Genomic DNA, 17,363 nt, shown 5'->3' with positions numbered 1-17,363 from the left:
ATTGCTACAGTGCACAAAAAGGCCAGTTGGTCCATTGAATCTGCACGAGCTCTCCAAAAGAGCATCCCTCCCCTCTGTCCTAATCCCACAACCCCCCATATTTACCATGACATATCCATGTGCCTGCATGCATCTTGTAGATGGTACACACTGCTGCTACTGTGCATCAGTGATGGAGGGAGTTAATGTTTGTGGATGATGTGCGGTGTGTCAATCAAGGGGGTTTCTTTGGATACAGTAGAAAGGGAGAAACTGTAGCAGATCGTAAAAGTATCAGAAGATTTAAATGATTTGCAAAAGAAACAAAAATTATGTGAGAATAAGTTTTTCACATAGTGAGTGGTTCGAATCTGGAATACACTGCCTGGAAATGTGGTGGAGGCAAATTTAAATGAGGTCTTTAAGAGGACATTGGATGATTATTTGAATATGAATAATGTGCAAGGGTTGGAGAAAAGGCAGGAAAATGGCACAAAGTCAAAATGCTTTTTTGGAGAGCCGTGCTGACATAATGGGCTGAATGGCCACCACCTGCACCATAACAATTCTGTGAACCATATTCTGTTAAGGTTTTGTGTGGCATGCCTACACACTCTTTTTAATTTGTTGCTTTGGACAGAGCATAGTTCTGTTTCCAGTTTGGCAGCCAGTTGATTGTCTAATCGTTATATGGCAATACATATTATTTAATGTAACTTTACTTAAGTTTTTCATTCACTCCATTCTGTCCATTGATTGGAGTGATCTATAACCAATAAATGTACAACTGGCAGGGATAAAATAATGTCAGTCTTGTTTGTATGTCGCAGATTTGGCGTACTTCCCATTTTGTGAGCAGTGAATATGTCCAAAAACGTTACTAGAACAAAAAAGTCAGGGCTTTCTGTTAGTTCCTGTTTCTTTTTATTGATAAAATGTGAAGAAGTCAATGATACACTTGTTTCTGTATCTGTGCATTATAACAATTACTAGGAAACTGGCAGTTTGGATGACAGAATTTCACCTTTCTTGCAGTGTTGTCAGTTTGCCTACTTGAGTATATCTAAGTTGTTAGTCAGTTGCTGGCACTAACTGCAGAGGATAGTTTGAGTCATTTCACATGTTATACAGTTGCTACCTGGGCATCACTAAAGCAAGTCCGAATTGATAAACCAAATAGCATTTTCTTAAATATTAAATTATGCTTGTCTTCTAAGCATTGCTGATTGCATTGAGATCTGCACAAGATAATATAATTGAAAGAGTACAACCTATTGACAGGTGTTAACTGCATTTCAGAGCTCATTCTCTTAGTTTCCCTGTATGTGTGATATCTAATATGAAGATTACCTACTCTGGGTGATCTCCTAATATAATTTTTCTAGTAAAAGCATTTTACACACAAAAGTCTGCCCATTTATCTTGTAGATCTTTGAGTGCTAAAACATCTGATGTTAGAAGAATATTGGCTAATTTTTATAATCTAGTTCAACACAAAATGTTGCCTGTTTTTTAAAATGAGTGGGATTGGAAGGTAATTTTTTGACCTTGTTCGGATCACATTGGGATATGTTTCATGTAACAAACATCAGTGTCTTCAACTCCTACCATTTGTTGAAAAAAAACTTTGAATCAAAAAATAGATGGCCGTTTCAATATAGATAGCTTTTAATTAACTTAACTATGTAAAGGCATAATGTTGTTAATGCGCAGACAAAAACAGCAAGCATGGAGCAGCATGGTGGCACAGTGGCTAGCAGTGCTGCCTCACAGTGCCAGAGACCTGGGTTTGAATCCTGGCTAGGGGTCACTGCAGAGTCTGCATGTTCTCCCTGTGTCTGCGTGTGTTTCCTCTGGGTGATCTGGTTTTCTCCCTCAGTCCAAAAGACGTGCTGGTTAGGTGCATTAGCCTTGCTGAATTCTCTCTCAGTGAACCCAAACAGGTGCTGAGTGTGGCCATTAGGGGATTTTCACAGTAACTTCATTGCAGTGTTACTGTAAGCCTACGTGTGACGCGAATAAATAAACTTTAACAAGTAGTCAAAAATAAGCTAGCGAAGGTCCAAATGGAAGGATTTGCAAGTAGAGCCCTATTAGGTTTTCACTGCTGGTGCATGAAGTTTTACCTGTACTTCATTTTTTCACAGTCACTTTTGAGGATAAAAGAAAAGCAAACTATGAAAAAGGGAATGCAGAGCTGGAGCGAAGGCGTCAGACCCTTCTGGAACAGCAACAACGGGAGGCTGATCGCAGAGCACAGCGGGCAAGGGAGGAGCAGGAGAGAAAGGAGCGTGAGCTGCAAGAACAGGAACGGAAAAGGCAGCTTGATTTGGAAAAACGGCTGGAGAAGCAACGCGAGTTGGAAAGACAAAAGGAAGAGCAAAGAAGGAAAGAAATCGAAAAACGAGAGGTTTGTAATCAAGATTTTAAAACTGGAAATAGTGTGTTTTCTAGATTCTGTAAGTATAAGGTGGAAGAATCTGAATCTTACCTTATTTTGAAAGAATTGGCTAAACTCCTCAACTTCAATTTGCTGTGCTCTGAAGTCAGATTGCAACTGTATGATTGTAAAGTTCATGACTTCATGTCATGGCCGTGGGGAGAGTGTGATTGGATTTTTGAACAGTCGCTCCAGACTGCTATTTTATTCAATATTGGCAGAGGTTGCTGGGATATTTAACATGGAGGAAAAATAAATCAAAAGATTTGATTCTAGATCTGACCCTATATGTTTAAGATGTACAACTTAAGAAAGTAAACTCCAAGTGAACTGTGGCTTAATAACTCATTACAGCCAGAAGTTGTGTGCTCCATTCACATAATGGTTTTATTACCACTCTCAAAATCCAAAACTGCTTCCTTTATACATGCACAAATATGTAAGTGGTATTTGTGTGGAATTTCCTCGAGATAGTTGAGCATTAGATAGTAAAATTGGGCTTTACTTCATAGAGTTCTGATAACTTGTGTAAATTAGGAGAGTTGTATTGTACAGAACTGGTGTGAAGCATAAATGTTTGCATTCTGCATTTAATAACACCGCATTCTGCATTTAATAACACCTAATGTAACAGAAACAGTTTCAATCTGGCAGCATATATTCACTGGCAATGAGACTTGTGAATTGTTATCTCAGGTAATGCCAATAATAAACTAATTTGACATATTTTTAAATTCAATTTTTTAATGATTAAAAAAACATTTTTTTTTTGTTTGGCAGCTTACTGAGCATTCTCTTGTTCCCAATTTAGAATTGTAAATTTGAATTATTTTAGCAAACCAGTGTTCTCTAACAACAGTTGCATTTGTTGTGCACATTTAGGCAGCTAAGCAGGAACTTGAACGTCAGCGTCAGCTTGAGTGGGAGCGGATCCGACGACAAGAACTCCTCAACCAACGAAACCGGGAACAAGATGAGATTGTTCAGTTAAAAGCCAAAAAGAAAAGTCTGGAACTTGAACTGGAGGCATTAGTAAGTAGAAGTGCAGAACCTGACAAGCATGATTCACACTTCATGTGGAATCTGTTTTTGTTCTAATTAATTAATGTTGAGATCATAGATGCAAAATCATTAAAATTCTTTTACAGGCACCTGTTCCTCACTTCTTCACGTTGAAGCCAAAATGTCTGATTTCAAGAAGAATTTAGATATAGTTCTTGGGGCTAAAGTGATATGGGGGGGAAGGGGGATCAGGATATTGAATTTGACGATCAGCCATGATCAAAATGAATGACATGGTAGTCCCGAAGCGCCAAATGGCCTACTTCTGCTTCTAGTTTCTATGGGCCCGATTCTCCCATCGTGACCTGCAACTTTTCTGGCGGGTGCGGTCCGGAGAATCGCGTGTCGGCCATTTTACAGGATTCACGCATGCACCGGGAATGCATGTGCATCTCCCAGAACCGGAGAACAGTCGCAGTTGAGACTGTGCTGGAAACCGGCAGGAAGACAGGTAAGTAATTTGAATATTTTTTAAATGCATTTTAAATATATTTTGCATGTGATTATCTGGCCTGGCACGAAACTTGCTGGGCCCAATAGCATCTCCCACCTTGCCAGGAGTAGTTCATTCTGGTGTAGTTTAGAGTAGCTCCCCACATTCAGGGAACAAGCAGGAGACTAGAATGAAGGGGGGCCAGTTGGGTTCCTCTAGGGTGGTGTCCCTGGGTGTGGACACCATGGCAGTGCCAGCCTCTGCCCCCAGCACTGTCCAAGGGACAAAGTGTCCATGCCCATGGGATACCTTGGTACTGCCCATCGGTTATTGGGCAGTACCAAGGGGCAGGGCCTATTGCGGGCAGACCTTAGGGGCGATTGGTGGCGGTAGGGGGTCCTGCTGCTATTCTGCATTGGGATTGGTCTGGGCTGGCAGGTAGTCTACTGGGAGTCGCCACTGTTGGGGGGGTGGGGGGAGTGGAGTGGGCTGGGCTGGACATCTTGTGGGGGGGTGGGGGTGGGGTGTCAGGGCTGGCAATGGAATTGTTAAGGTGGCCGCGATCAGGCTATGAAGGGGCTGGAGGGGTAGCAGTCTGGGGGTCCTAGCATTGTGGGCCAAGCTGGGGATTCTGTCAGATCAGGACCACTGCACATGCGCAGAGTTCCAGAGCTGTCAAACTCGTGAATAGACCCCGCCCCCATGTTTTTAATGAGATTCACGATTGGGATCTCTGCAGTGCATAGAGTGGGGAGATTCGGGGGAGATTTGGGTGAGAAGCTGCACTGACAAAGCAGTCGTGATCTGGAATAGTTTTCCCACCAATTCAGCACTTTTAGGAGAATCACCCCCTATGTTTCAAATACTGTATTAAATGTGCTGATGAGATCGAGAGCACCTGGACTCAATATCAGGAAAATCTGATTCATTCTAGATTATAATATCTTCTGACTTGTCCCCTTTCATCCAACCTATCATACCCATTGGAACAAATTTTAACAGAAGTAAAATTCTGTCATTGACTTGATATTTGGTAACCACACTCTCAACATCTTCACTAGATAATTTTTCAACCACACATGCAAACACAATTACAGCTCCCTATTTGAATTGCAGTTTTCTATATTTGAATGTATAAAATGTGAATTTGAACTAATAAAATGAGCACATTGAAAGGAAAGCTGCACCGTCTTCTCATCATTGATGTACAATATTTAAAAATAACAAAGCAAGCAGTTGCCTTAAAACACAGCCAGAGTTCATTGTACATTTTCAGTTAGTCTAGTTTCCTAAAGACAACTTTGTGTGCGTAGTAATTAATTAATTCTCAGCATTTTTAGAACAAAGATATTTTGAGAATGTAGTTTTAAAATTCTCACAGCATTTTGAAAAATATTGACCAGTTCACTGGCTATTGATTGAAGCTGTGCTGAAAAATGAATGCTTATTAGATTCAATTGTGATCCTATCTAGTTCATCCAGACTTGTTTTTATCTGAAAAATAACAAATTGATAAAATTGAATGCAACATTGTTGTGGGTCCATGAAATTTTAATGACAATCTTTTTTACAGTGGCACAGTGGTTAGCACTGTCGCCTCACAGCACCAGGGACCTGGGCTCGATTCCTGAATTTGGTCACTGTCTATGCGGAGTCTGCGCATTCTCTCCATGTCTGCGCGGGTTTCCTTCGAGTGCTCCAGTTTCCTCTCATAATCCAAAAGACGTGCTGGTTAGGTCATTTGTCATGCTAAATTCTCCCTCAGTGTACTGGAACAGGCGTCGGAGTGTGGTGACTAGGGAAATTTCATAGTAACTTCATTGCAGTGTTAATGTAAGCCTACTTGTGACACGAATAAATAAACTTTAAACTTTTAAAGTTTATCATATAATTCTCCATTCAAAATTAATTTGCTTAAAGCACTGTTTAAAATGCATGGCCTCTGTGTTTCTAGAGAAGATCAGACATCTGAAAGCTATAGTATTTACAGATTTTGCTGACATTGACTGTGCATAGATAATCCCTGTCAATTTAGTCAGAATACTGTATAAAATTAGGTGCTTTCTTAAGGCAAGGAATATTTTTAAATCTTCTTTGAGTTAACTATCTAAAAATAAATGCATGGGTCTGTAAGACTTTTTATTGCACCTGATGGGACCATTTTTATGAGAACATCTACTACAATGCATTGGGAGCTGGAAGTGCAAAACCGCAGCACACCATTGAATAAATAAGATTTCCCTTGGCGTAGCTCCCACCAAGATTAACAAACTTGTGGGTAGATAGAGCAGGATATTCCACCAAAGGAACTAAACTTAGAAAATCAGTTATGTACATCTTTTGATTATTACTGTGTAACATTATGGCAATGTGGTGCAGTGCTTCATTTTCAAAAATTATCTGTATCTGTCCACCTGGTCCACATAGATGTGGTGCCATTGTACTTTTTCGTTAGCTCAGTGCAGTTAATGTTTTCAATTTTTTCTCCCAAATGTAACCATAACTCTAATCTCTGTCAGACTGAGAAGCAGCAAAATGTGACAAGCAGAGTGCAAGAAGTACAAAGCAGAAAGGAAGTTCAAAAAAATGAATTGAATCTCGTAAACAAGAAACATGATCAGAGGCGAGTAGAGGTGAACCATTTACAGCAACAGCTCCAGGTGGGTGCTTTATTTCTTTTCTAGCTTGACTCGCCTCTATTTGACAAATATATTGTCAAAGCACCATGTTTAGTCAAATCTAAACAATTTCTTGAATAAGGGTAACAATTTCAAATCTTTTATATTGGAATAACTTCCAAGATAGGACAGACTGATTTCAGTTTGCACTATTTTAACACAGATTAAAGGGAGGCACAGTGACACAGTATCATAGGTGTTTCTGTCAGTATACTACTAAATGGTAGCAAAAACAGAAAAACCTCAACAGATCTGGCAACAACTGGGATGAGAGAAACAGAGTTAATTTTAAAAATTAAAAATCTGTACGATTTCACTTCTGAACAAAATGGAAACGTGATGGACTTTATACTGCTGAAGAAACTATGAGACGCAGGAGCAGAATAGGCTACTTGGCCCATTCATTCTGCTCCGCCATTCAATGAGATCATAACTGATTTGATATGATAATTCCCCGCTCCACTTTCCTGCCTTAATCTCCAGAAGGACCACATTGAGGTAAGGGAGGGGTGAAAATTGGAAGCAAAATCGATAAATTTTTCCAGGTCTAGTTACCTTGTCTTTATGCCACGATTGGCACTTTCTTTAGTCTTTAACACCACCATTAATGGTACCTTGGAGAGGCATGGTAGCACAGTGGGTAGCACTGCTGCTTCACAGCTCCAAGGACCTGGGTTTGATTCCCGGCTCGGGTCACTGTCTGTGTGGAGTTTGCACATTCTCCTCGTGTCTGCGCAAGTTTCCTCTGGGTGCTCAGGTTTCCTCCCACAGTCTAAAGATGTGTGGGTTAGGTTCATTGGCCATGCTAAAATTGCCCCTTAGTATCCTAAAATGCTTAGGTTAGAGGGATTAGGGGGTAAAATATTGTAGGGATATGAGGGTAGGGCCTGGATGGGATTGTGGTTGTTGCGGACTTGATGGGCCGAAGGGCCTCTTTCTGCACTGTAGGGTTCTATGATTTCTATGATGATGATTTCTTTGTATTGGGTTCAAGACCTCTTTGTAAAATCTCTCCTGAGTTCCTACCCACCTATAACCTATTTTGCTCTACTAACTCCATGTCCCCATCACAGCATAAAATCCATTACGTTTTTATCTCTTTAGCTCTGAAGAAGAATAATATGGATTATGAAGTGTTAACACTGGTTCTCTCTCCCTCCTCAGATGCTGCCAGAACTGCTGAGTTTTTCCAGCATTTTCTGTTTTTATTTCAGATTTCCAGCATCCACAGTATGTTGCTTTGATTTTACTGAGGGATAGTATATTGATTTGCGAGGGCCAATTTTACAGCATCAGTTCATTTGAATTCGACACCCAATTGCACTATATGAGCCCAATTTAAATATGTCAATAAATATTTCATCACCTCGTGGCAGGGAATTGGAAACCCTGATACCCATGGCATAAAAGTGGCTGCAGTGTGTGGGGCCAAGTTCCATGAATTTCACTTTTTCTGGACTTTCTTGCCCATTGTGAGGATGGAGTTAATATCAAGGCCAACTAAACTGTTGATGTCAACATTGGAATTCATTAGAAGTGTGGAGATAGATGGAACAGGAATGAATCAGGGAGAATGATTGTAGGTGAAGTGGGAAGCCACTCAGATCTGCATCAGGCAATTAGCTGGAGCTGAGCCCAACTGCCCATACGGCAGCCTTTTATCTTTGTGTTTAATTTTAGTGTTGATTTGCTAAAGTTTTTTTTAGAACCCAGCTAAAACCTGTTCCTCTACTTGTGTTCTTCCAGGAGCTTCAGAATATGCTGACTCAGTTAATTCCTGAAAAGCAAGCACTGGATGACCAAATAAAACACCTTCAGCCCAATTCTGTCCATAGTGAGTATGCTGCATTCTCTAAAAGCTTATTTATTCCCCTTGTACTTCATTTTTCATTTGTGTATGGACAAAATGGAGCCACAATTAGATATTGACACTCCAAAGGTTATTCCAGCAATAGTACTGACGTGCTCCACAACCAGGCTGCGCCCTTATTCAAGCTGTTCCAATGCAGCTTCAACACTTGCATCTACCCAGCAATGTGTAAGACTGCCTAGGTTTGCCCTTTCCAGAAAAAGCAGGACAAATCCAACCTGCCCAATTACCAATCCATCAGACTGCTCCTGATCATCAACAAAGTGATAGGGTTATGCCAGGGCATGAGTTTACAGATTATAATTGAATTCTGCTTCTGTTGATGGCCCAAACCACTTTGTGGATGTCCAGTTTTGAGCTGCTAGATTTGTCTGAATCTGTTCTATTTAGCAGAATGGTAGTGCCCATACGATGCACAGTATCCTCAGTGTGAAGGACCTTGTCAGTTCAGATACTGTCATGGACAGATCCTTCTGCAATTGGTAGATGAGTGAGGCAAGGCCAAGAAAGTTTTCCCCTTTTGTTGATTTTCTCACCATCTGTCACAGGTCCAGTCTGGCAGATGTGACACTCTGGACTTGTGCAGCTCAGTCAGCAATGGTGCTACTCTTGACAATGGACATTTAAGTCCAGATTACATTCTGTACCCACTGTGCTTCTTTCAAATGTTGTTCAACCTGGAGGAGCATAGCAACTGAAGAAGGGTGGTAAATGTGAATCAGCAGGACATTTCCTTGCCCAAGACTTGTGTTGAGGATTCATTTTCATTTCATTTAGAACATAGAACGGCCCTCAATGTTGTGCCGAGCTGTGTCTGAACCCAAGATCAAGCTATCCCACTTCCGATCGTTCTAGTGTGCTCCATGTGCCTATCCAATAACCACTTGAAAGTTCCTAAAGTGTCTGACTCCACTATCACAGCAGGCAGTGCATTTCACACCCCAACCACTCTCTGAGTAAAGAATTTAATTCCAAGTGGCCAGTCAGTTTTTATCCTATTCTGAAGTTTCTGCAGTGGTTTTCATAAAAATAAGTATCTTGCTCAGCTATTTCAGAGGATATTTAAGAGTCAACCACTTTGTGTGGATCTCGTGTCACTTGTAGACCAGGTCAGAACAACAGATTATTTTTCCTTAAGGACATTAGTGAACCGGATGTCTTTTAATGACAACCTAATGGTTTCATGGCACCCTTTACTGAGACTAGCTTTTAATTCCAGATTTATTAACCAGCTGCCAAGGTGGAATTTGAACCCATTCCCCTAGATCATTAGCCTGGGTCTCTAGATTACTAGTCCAAATGACATTGCCACAGTGCTATTATCTCCTCCCTTAAGCACAGCAGTGGCTACTCTTGTATGAAAAAAAAACTGATTTACGTACCTCTGAGCTCTCTAGATTGAAGAAAGTTTGTGTTCTTTAGCTACAAGTCTCATGGTGTTGAATCGGAACCATGCAGAAAGGAAAGAATCTTGTGAACGACTTCGGCAACAGCTGAATGACCTGGAGAAAGAGACAGCAGACAAACTTTCTGAAATGGATGCTTTTAACACTCAACTTCAGGTAATATCCAAACAGTGTCGTTAACAAGGGATCCGACTCAAAACTGGGAAAAAAACGTGTAATCTTTCTAAATTTTAATTCCATTTCTGGACCTTTAAAGTGGATAATCACTTTGAACAAATATTTCCCCTTTTATTCATCTAGTAAGTGCAATTTTAGATCACTGGATTTTATTCAGGACCTAGAATCTTGCTTGATTTTATTTTTATTTCCCCAGGTGAGGGATACTGAGGCCAACTTTAGTATTCTGAACTGAGATCAGTTGACTAATCAGAGGTGGAACTGATACTGGAATTTTGCTGGTCTATATGATTCAGTTTCACTCCTGAGTTTTGTACTGTCTAAAATTAAGATTTTACCCCAAAACAGTAAGTAACTGATTCAGTTACTTACTGATTTGGGGTAAATCAAAATGACCGGCATTGTCTTAACTTTGGACAATACAAAACTCACAAGGCAAATATCTCTGTATAAAAATGTAATATTTATTTAAGAGAAAAACAAACAGCTGCAAGAAGATTACCAAATGGGTAAAGTAGCTTTGAGATAGAGTGACGGAATCTCTCTGATGAATCTGACATATACAATCAAAAACAGATCAATTATAGTTTTTCTTATCAATCATTCCTACCTTACATTAGCTTAAAATCAATTATATTTAGTATGCACACATCAATGATAATCCCTGACATTCATCTCAGTCAATTGCATTTTACCATCCTGCATTATAATATCTCATTTGTCCATTAAATCCAGACCCTAATTCCCATCTTGGCTAAACTCACTTCCTTGTTGCTTGATTACGTTAGACACTACTACATGGGTAAAAGTGGATGTTCCCACCAGATCACTGCCAAACTGGATAGATACATGATCCTGCGTCTGGGCACGTTTCCATCCTAAGTTTAGACAATGAATACACTTATTCATAAATGTTGCAATGAGTGTTCCTGCATAAGAAACTTTCTGATATGAATTTTGCTAACTACAGGGTTCCCAGGCCTTTGGCTCTGAACTATTTGCTGTTACCATCATCCTTTGCAGTAACCTGCTTTTGGCTGAAATGAATAATGATTCATACAATATTTAAAATACTTTAAAATATCAGTTTGTGTGTTTTAAAATCATAATTGTTTAATTCTCTTACTGTATTCACATGTGTAAACTATTCTCTCATTAGCTTATTAACTTGTTTCAAGAATCATTTAACTCTTTACTGGTATTCCTGTCAATGCCTTATGTATTCTGTTTAAAAACCTCATTAGCTGGTTAGAACCCTCCCACTTCGCTTACTGAGCTAACTGAACAAGTGCTTCTATTTTATTTGAGATGGGATATATATTTTAATGTTTGTCCGATTCTGCATTTTTGTCTCAGCCTTGAATCTGCTTGCTCCAGCAGGGCTGTTTTGAGTTGACATTTGGAAGATCTTTCAGAATGTCTCAGGGAGATGTAGTTTTCGCTTCAGTCAGCAAGTCTGCAATTTTCACCTTGAAAGGGATTACCCACTTTGTTTCTCACCTTTCCCATAAGTATGTGGTCCCTGTTTGATATCTTTCCTGATTACTCTGCAGTTGTGGAAATGCCATCAGGGGGTGAAGCATCCACAAAACCATGCCCCACAGCTCCAAATGGCAAAACTACCATTGTTAAAAGATGTTTGTTATATTTTTAAAAGATCAATTAGCAGCCGAACTGCCCTGAAGATAGTGTTCCATAATACAATATTTTTTAACTGTCCATGCAAAGAGTGACATTTACTAAAATTTTGAAAAATATCTATTTTGCCCACTTATCCTTGAGATGAGATCCTGAACGTTTTTGCTTTATTGACCTTTTCTTTATGTTAACTGTTGATATGTTAGATAGTTACATAAGAACATAAGAAATAGGAGCAGGAGTAGGCCATCTAGCCCTTCGAGCCTGCCCCGCCATTCAATAAGATCATGGCTGATCTGTCGCTGCTCAGTTCCACTTTCCCGCTTTCTCCCCATAACCCTTAATCCCCTCTCTTATCAAAAACCCATCAACCCGCGTCTTAAAAATATTTAGCGAGGCAGCCTCCACCACTTCAACGGGCAGAGAATTCCAGAGATTCACCACCCTTTGAGTGAAGAAGTTCCTCCTCAACTCCGTTCTAAACCGCCCCCCTTTTATCTTGAGGCTGTGCCCCCTAGTCCTACTGTCTTTTTTGAGCGGGAAGAGTCTCTCCACCTCTATCCTATCCATCCCATTCATCATCTTATACGTCTCAGTGAGATCTCCCTTCATTCTTCTAAACTCTAACGAGTACAAGCCCAGTTTATTCAGCCTCTCCTCATAGCTCAACCCCCTCAACTCTGGTATCAGCCTAGTAAACCTCCTCTGCACTCCCTCCAAGGCCAAAGTATCTTTGCGCAGGTGCGGCGCCCAAAACTGCACACAGTACTCCAGCTGCGGCCTCACCAATGCCCTATACAGCTGCAGCAAGACCTCCCTACTTTTATATTCAATCCCCCTCGCTATGAAGGCCAGCATCCCACTCGCCTTCCTGACCACCTGTATTTGAAACCTCATGTTCTCTTTGTCCTCATTTGATCATTCTCATGGATTGTCCCACCACTCCCACTTTTTAATCCATGTATTCTGCTATGTCGCACAGCTCCTGAACTCAGCAGAATGTGGTTAGGATGAGAGTGGAGATGGAGGAACCAAAAGATTTCCTTTCCAAAGAGAACCTGTACACTAGTAAAGAATCCACTCTTGATTAATTCATTTTAAAATCATTGCATGCTCGTTCTCTCACACTCCTTGAACTGTTTTGAAGGAGTCAAAAACCTTGCAGCCTTTAAATAACTGATACAGAGTTAAAAAGGAAATGGAATGTGGCAGTTATATCAATACTTCTGCTTTTGTAGGACTAAACTTTTTGTAATGCACATTGAGCAGCTGGTTAATGAATATTGTGGGCAACTCTCATGAGATGAGTCTATTGTATGTGTAAGATTTGCCAATTCTACTATTGCAGCTGGTTTTTCAAGCTGGTGAAGTTTCTTTTTGGAATTTTTAATCGCTTCTAGAATTTTAAATAATTGGAGACTAATCCAAGTGGTCATGACTTCTAGACGGTCATAGTCAGCTGCAAGGTAAAAGCATTCTTAAGTTATCCAGCCAATATAAGAACAGAAGTGAACAACAGAAACATTTTGAGTCAAAACGCAAACAGAAAAATAGGTGAGAGAGACGAATGCTGAAAGAGAAAATCAGAGAGTAACAAATGCAGAAATGGATATCTGAGAAAAGATGGTACAGGGAAGCAAAGAGAAATAGAAATAGCAATGAATTACAGAGACCAAACTAAAAATGGAAAGCAATGAAGTGAAGAATGATAGACTAACACTGAATCACACAATTTATGGGAAAGAATACAGGAAACAGAATGAAAGCAATGGAAAATTATAGAATAATGTAAAGAAGCACCAACAAACATTGGGATAAACTAGATCTTGAGTAGGCCATTAAAAATACTGTACTGACTGTACTGCTTAGGATATGAATCAAAGTTGGGGAGAGGGAACTTAAATGACTTAAATCAGGGGCTGACTCATAACAATTTTGGCCTTGGAGGGAGTGCAGAGGAGGTTTACTAGGCTGATACCGGAGTTGAGGGGGTTGAACTATGAGGAGAGGCTGAATAAACTAGGCTTGTACTCGTTAGAGTTTAGAAGAATGAGGGGAGATCTCATTGAGACGTATAAGATGTTGAATGGGATGGATAGGGTAGAGGTGGAGAGGCTCTTCCCGCTCAGAAAGGACAGTAGGACTAGGGGGCACAGCCTCAAGATAAAGGGGGGGTGGTTTAGAACAGAGTTGAGGAGGAACTTCTTCACTCAAAGGGTGGTGAATCTCTGGAATTCTCTGCCCGTTGAAGTGGTGGAGGCTGCCTCGCTCAATATTTTTAAGATGCGAGTTGATCGGTTTTTGATAGGCAAGGGGATTAAGGGTTATGGGGAGAGGGCGGGAATGTGGAACTGAGCCACGACAGATCAGCCATGATCTTATTGAGTGGCGGGGCAGGCTCGAGGGGCTAGATGGCCTACTCCTGCTCCTATTTCTTATGATTCATCAGCCTCAAAGAGGAGAAACAATGGAATTCTAAAGGAACAGAAGTATGGGCACTTTCTAAAGACTTAAGCAGCCTACAACTATAGTAGCACTTCTATTTCATGTTATTGACATTTTCTCTTTCAAAACCTGTATCAGAACCTGCACAAAAAGATTACGTAAATCAACTGAAGGAGAATGTAGTGTCCATAATTTTCAGGTGTTTCTTCAAACCTTTGATCTTCTGTAAAGCGAAAATTGACCATTTGAAAGTTTCTAACAGGTTCTCTTGTCTTATAATTCACCTACATGCTAAATTTCTTACAGCAGTAAACTGTTGAATTTAATATTGTGCTCATATGTCGATTTGGATGACATCTCATTGTTTCATTTACATTATGTATGTCTACATGTGGATATTTGGTGTACAGTTTGTAATGCATTGCCTTATATATAATACAAATATTGATCCTCCCAATTTGTCTTAACATCCTAACACATATTTTGGAATGTATCTGAATTGACAGTACTTTGAAATACTAGTCAGCCCTTCTGAACTTTACAGTTTGACTTATGTACATACAAACATTAGAAATAGGAGCAGAAGCAGGCCATTCAGCCCCTTAAGCGTGCTTGACCATTGAAGATCATGACTGATCTATTTGTGTTTCAAATTCTGCACTTCCATCTGTCCCTGACAACCTTTGATTCTAGTTAGGCAAGAGAATCCATCTACCTCCACCTTAAAAATATTCAATGAGTGCCTTCCTTTGAGAGAACTTTTTTTCCTTGTCTCTGTCCTAAAAGGGTGACCCCTAGTTTTAAAACATTGTCCATAGTTCTGGACTCATCGACAAGAGGAAACTTTCTTTCTACATCTACCATGTCAGGATCTTGTATGCTTCAATCAAGTCAGCCCTCATTCTTCTAAACCCCAATGGAAACAAGCCCAATCTGTCTAACCTTTCATCATATGACAGCCTGCTCATCCCAGGCACCAATCTAGTAAACCTCCTCTGAACCACCTCCAAAGCACTTAAATCTTTCCTTAAATAAGGAGACCAAAACTGTACACAGTATTCAAGGTGTGGTCTCACCAGTGCCCTGTATAACTGAAACATAGCATACTTTTCTTTACATTTGATTCCTCTCATAATAAAAGGAGAGCATTCCATTAGCTTACTTAATTACTTGTTCGACCTGCACACTAACTTTTGATGACTTATACACAAGTACACCAAGATCTCCGAATTTCAGAATTCTGCAGTCGTTCTCTGTTTCAGTTTTTATTCTTATTCTTCCTGCCAAAGTGAACAACTTGACACTTTCCCACATTATTCTCCATCTGCCTGATTTTTGCACACTCACTGAACCTTCATATGTTCTGTTCACAACATGCTTTCCTATGTACTTTTTGTGTCATCTGCAAGGTGGTTTCACACCTCTCATTTAAATCAGTGATGTAAATTATAAAAAGTTGAGGCCCCCGTGGGACTCTATTCATCACATCCTGCCAATCAGAAAAAATGGTGTGGATATGCCGGTGTTGGACTGGGGTAAACACAGTAAAAAGTCTGACAACACCAGGTTTCAGTCTAACCGATTTATTTGATAGTAAACTCACTAGCTTTCGTGTTGGCCCCTTCAGGCAGAGCATATAAAGCACAGACAGTTTACAGATTACTGATTAGAATGCGAATCTTTACACCTAACCTGCTGTTCAAGTCTTAAAGTGGCTAACAATGTGAGTGGAAGGAGCACTGATCACAGGTTAAAGAGATGTGTATTATCTCCAGACAGTACAGAAGTGAGGTTTTGCAAACCCAGGCAAGTCACGGGGGTTACAGATAGTGCGACATGAACCCAAGATCCGCACACATGAGGACGGTCTCAACAGGGATCTTGGGTTCATGTCACACTATCTGTAACCCCCGTGACTTGCCTGGGTTTGTAAAATCTCAGTTACTGTACTGTCTGGAGACAATACACATCTCTTTAACCTGTGATCAGTGCTCCTTCCACTCACATTGTTAGCCACTTTTAAGACTTGAACAGCAGGTTAGGTGTAAAGATTCGCATTCTAATCAGTAATCTGTAAACTGTCTGTGCTTTATATGCTCTGTCTGAGGCCAGAACTCTCCATTCACCTGACAAAGGGGCTAACCCGAAAGCTAGTGAGTTTACTGTCAAATAAATCGGTTGGACTGAAACCTGGTGTTGTCAGACTTTTTACTGTAATCAGAAAAAACCCATTTATGTAACCGTCTTTTGTGCCAATCACTTAATCTTCTATCCATATTAATATGTTACTCCCTGCACCATGAGCTTTTATTTTCCAGAATAGGCTTGTTTATGGCAATTTATCAAATGTCTTCTGGAAATCTAAGTACAGCCATTTACAGCACTGCTTCAAAGAACTCCAATAACTTGGTTAAACATGATTTCTTTTTCACAAAGTCATGTTGACTCTTGCCGATTACCTTGATTTCTTAAATGTACCCAGCTGTAACCTTCTTAATGATCAATTTCCTGTTTTCTGCCTCCACCACTTCTTGACTAGATGGGTCACTTTTGCTACTTGCCAGTTTGATGAATCCTTTCCAGTACCGAGTGAATTTTGGAAACTTAACTCCAATGTATCTACTACCTCATTAGCCATCTCTTTTAAAACTCTAGAATGAAGTCCATCAGAACCTGGAGATTGTCAGCCTGCAGCTCCACCAGTTTGCTTGGTGTCACTTCCTGGTTATTGTAATTTCACCGAGTGTTTCTGTTGTTTCCATTTCCTGACTTACAGCTATTACTGAAACATTTTATGTACCTTCTCTAGTGAAGACAGTAACAAAGTATTTGTTCATTTCATCTGCCATTTACTTATCTACTATTAACTCCTCATTCTCACACTCTAGAGGACTAGCACTCATCTTACTTACTCCCTTTTTACATAGCTGTAGAAAATGTTACTATCCATTTTTACATTTCTAGCTAACTTCCTATCATACTCTAACTTCTTTCCCCTGATTAACCTGTTATTCATTCTTTGCTATTCTTTATATCTGAACAAATATTTGACCTATCATTGATCTTTGTACAGGTATATATTTTTTCCTTAAGCTTGATACCTTCCTTAACATAGTTAAGCAGGGATGGTTGGTCTGTTCCTTAGAATTTTTCTTTATAGCAGGAATATACTTATTCTGAATATTCTGAAATATTTTGGATCAGCTTTCACAATACGCAATATATTTTCAATTTG

At 39.9% G+C, this 17,363-nt stretch overlaps 1 protein-coding gene across 4 annotated transcripts in view; it reads left to right on the top strand.

The window, feature by feature from the left end:
- Positions 1–17,363, top strand: part of LOC145344979 (intersectin-2-like) — a 213,215-nt gene that overhangs the window by 121,716 nt on the left and 74,136 nt on the right. For all 4 annotated transcript variants that reach the window (XM_080192400.1, XM_080192401.1, XM_080192399.1 and 1 more), the window contains exons 12-16: positions 2,127–2,389; positions 3,302–3,451; positions 6,434–6,574; positions 8,339–8,426; positions 9,885–10,024. In XM_080192400.1, the coding sequence (XP_080048526.1) occupies positions 2,127–2,389; positions 3,302–3,451; positions 6,434–6,574; positions 8,339–8,426; positions 9,885–10,024 (782 nt within the window). The remainder of the gene's footprint in view (positions 1–2,126; positions 2,390–3,301; positions 3,452–6,433; positions 6,575–8,338; positions 8,427–9,884; positions 10,025–17,363) is intronic.

Source organism: Carcharhinus amblyrhynchos, chromosome 7, assembly GCF_965287045.1.
Source record: "Carcharhinus amblyrhynchos chromosome 7, sCarAmb.v2.hapA, whole genome shotgun sequence".
Classification (NCBI taxonomy): Eukaryota; Metazoa; Chordata; class Chondrichthyes; order Carcharhiniformes; family Carcharhinidae; genus Carcharhinus; species Carcharhinus amblyrhynchos.
Note: the sequence above shows the minus strand (reverse complement) of the source record. Positions and strands in the feature narration are given on the sequence as shown.